We start from the raw sequence: 2,158 nt of genomic DNA, 5'->3' as shown, positions 1-2,158 counted from the left end.
TGGGTGACTTGTTTAGGGTCATACAGATTAAAGCAGATTCATGTGATAACAGAGAAAGATGGTAAGTTGGAGACAGAAGACAGAAATGGCAAGAGTTGATTAGGTAATAGAGAGCTAGAGAAATCAGGAATTATTATATCAGATAAAAAGACAGAGGAAGGAAAATGTGATATGGGGTAGAGAAGTAAAATGAAAGGAAGTTATATAGGTAATAATGTCGTATATGTAACAGAGATTCCCATCACAAACAGAGACCTACCCTACTGTTGAGGTTATATGTCAAGTTGGTGGTTGGATCAGCTGAAGTTCCAGGTGAAATTGAAAAGCATTGGAAACATCCCTCTAACTTCAGAAACATTAGTTTTAATGTCTCAGCTCTGCCCTGGTGAGTTGATCTTCCCCAACAGTCTCCTAAATGCCCCTTTCACCTCCTTGTTTCTCAGGGTATATATGAGAGGGTTGAGTGTAGGAGTTCCCACAGCATAGAAAAGACCAAAGAATTTTCCTCGGTCCTGGGCATAGGGGTTCTTGGGCTGGAGGTAGACAGTGATAACAGAACTGAAGAAGAGGGAGACCACCAGGAGGTGGGAGGAGCAGGTCCCAAAAGCTTTCTTCCTTCCCTCTGCTGACTTAATCTTTAGCACAGTGTGGCCAATAGCACCATAGGATACCAAAATGAGAGTCAGTGGCACAACCAAGAGGAGGACGCTAGCCACAGCCAACTGGATCTCATTGTAGGTGGTGTCCTCACAGGAAAGGCGAATGAGGGCTGGGACCTCACATAGAAAGTCATCTATTCTCCTGTGGGAGCAGAATGATAATCGAAGAGTGGATGGTATCTGGACCACAGACTCCAATAGTCCAATGACCCAGGCTGCAGTTGCTAGTCTTTGGCTAAGTTGAGGATGCATAATGATGGCATAATGGAGGGGTCTGCAAACTGCCACATATCGATCAAAGGCCATGACAGCCAAAAGGATGCACTCAGTGGTACCTAGGGCCAGGAACACAAAGAGTTGAATGGCACAGCCAGTAAAGGTGATGGTCTTCTCTGGACCCCAGAGGTTGGACAACAACTGGGGAACACAGCTTGTGGTGAAGCAGAGATCCAGGAAGGAGAGGTTGGAAATGAAGAAGTACATGGGAGTGTGGAGTTTGGAGTCCAGGATAGACAGTAAGATGATGAGTGTGTTGCCAACCAGAGTCATGAAGTAAGAAGTCAGTATTACCACGAACAGAGTTTTCTCTAACCTGGGGTGGTCAGAGAAGGCCAGGAGGATAAAACCTTCTGGAGAGCTTTTATTATTCATTGCCTAGCTTTCATCTACGCTCCTGAAAAATAACAGTAAGGGAGAGAGAGAGAGAGAGAGATAGAGATAGATAGAGAGAGAGAGAGAGAGAGAGAGAGAGAGAGAGAGAGAGAGAGAGAGAGAGAGAGAGAGTTGAGATATTTCTCAAGGTATTAAAAGTTATGTTGTTTATTCTTGTGAACACAGTAATGAGGGTATTTTTTTCTCCCTTTTCTTAGAGTGATCCAATTCCATTCACCTATGTCTCTATTGACACCCCCTTCCCATAGCCACAATGTTATATAACAAACAGATGCTGTCCTCTCAACTCTGTTAACTACCACCACCATCCTCTACCCTTTTGATAAGAAATTTATAAATGTGAATGAGAAAACCCAAGAGTACCTGATTAATTGGGTAAGGGGAGAACATGCCTTGCATTCCCCCCTCTTTTCCTGTGTTCTGCTCTTTTTAGATTTCAGAGATATCATCAAAAAATATAATAGAAAAAAAAATTAATTTGTTTAAGAAAAAGAAGTTCATGACCAGTAGTATGTCTGGATAGGATATCTGCTTGGTATTTGTTTTTCTGGGAGCCACACACTTTTACACTATTCTCCCTTATAACCAGTCTACAAATATGTGATAAATGCCTAGATTTAGTCATCTGTTCTGAGCTTGAAGAATAGAATTTTCCTCTTTTGGGAAGCTTACTGGTTCAGAAAATCTCTTTTACAGTATATGCAAACCCACTGAAATGACCCAGAGAAAAGAAATGGGAGACATGTACTTGAAAACCCTTTGGTCTAGTGGGAGAGACAAAACAAACACAGTGATGAAAAAACTGGAAGGAAAATGAAAGAATGGCA

The 2,158-nt window shown here is 42.1% G+C and overlaps 1 protein-coding gene across 1 annotated transcript; it reads right to left on the bottom strand.

Annotated features, from left to right (window-relative positions):
• Window positions 1–358: 358 nt before the first annotated feature.
• Window positions 359–1,328, bottom strand: LOC140525824 (olfactory receptor 2H2-like). Its single transcript, XM_072641515.1, has one exon. It carries the CDS (start codon window positions 1,308–1,310, stop codon window positions 372–374), a length of 939 nt encoding a protein of 312 aa, XP_072497616.1. The 5' UTR covers window positions 1,311–1,328; the 3' UTR covers window positions 359–371.
• Between the last annotated feature and the right edge of the window lie 830 nt (window positions 1,329–2,158).

Source organism: Notamacropus eugenii, chromosome 2 (assembly GCF_028372415.1).
Source record: "Notamacropus eugenii isolate mMacEug1 chromosome 2, mMacEug1.pri_v2, whole genome shotgun sequence".
Classification (NCBI taxonomy): Eukaryota; Metazoa; Chordata; class Mammalia; order Diprotodontia; family Macropodidae; genus Notamacropus; species Notamacropus eugenii.
This window is presented reverse-complemented; position numbering and strand designations above follow the sequence as displayed.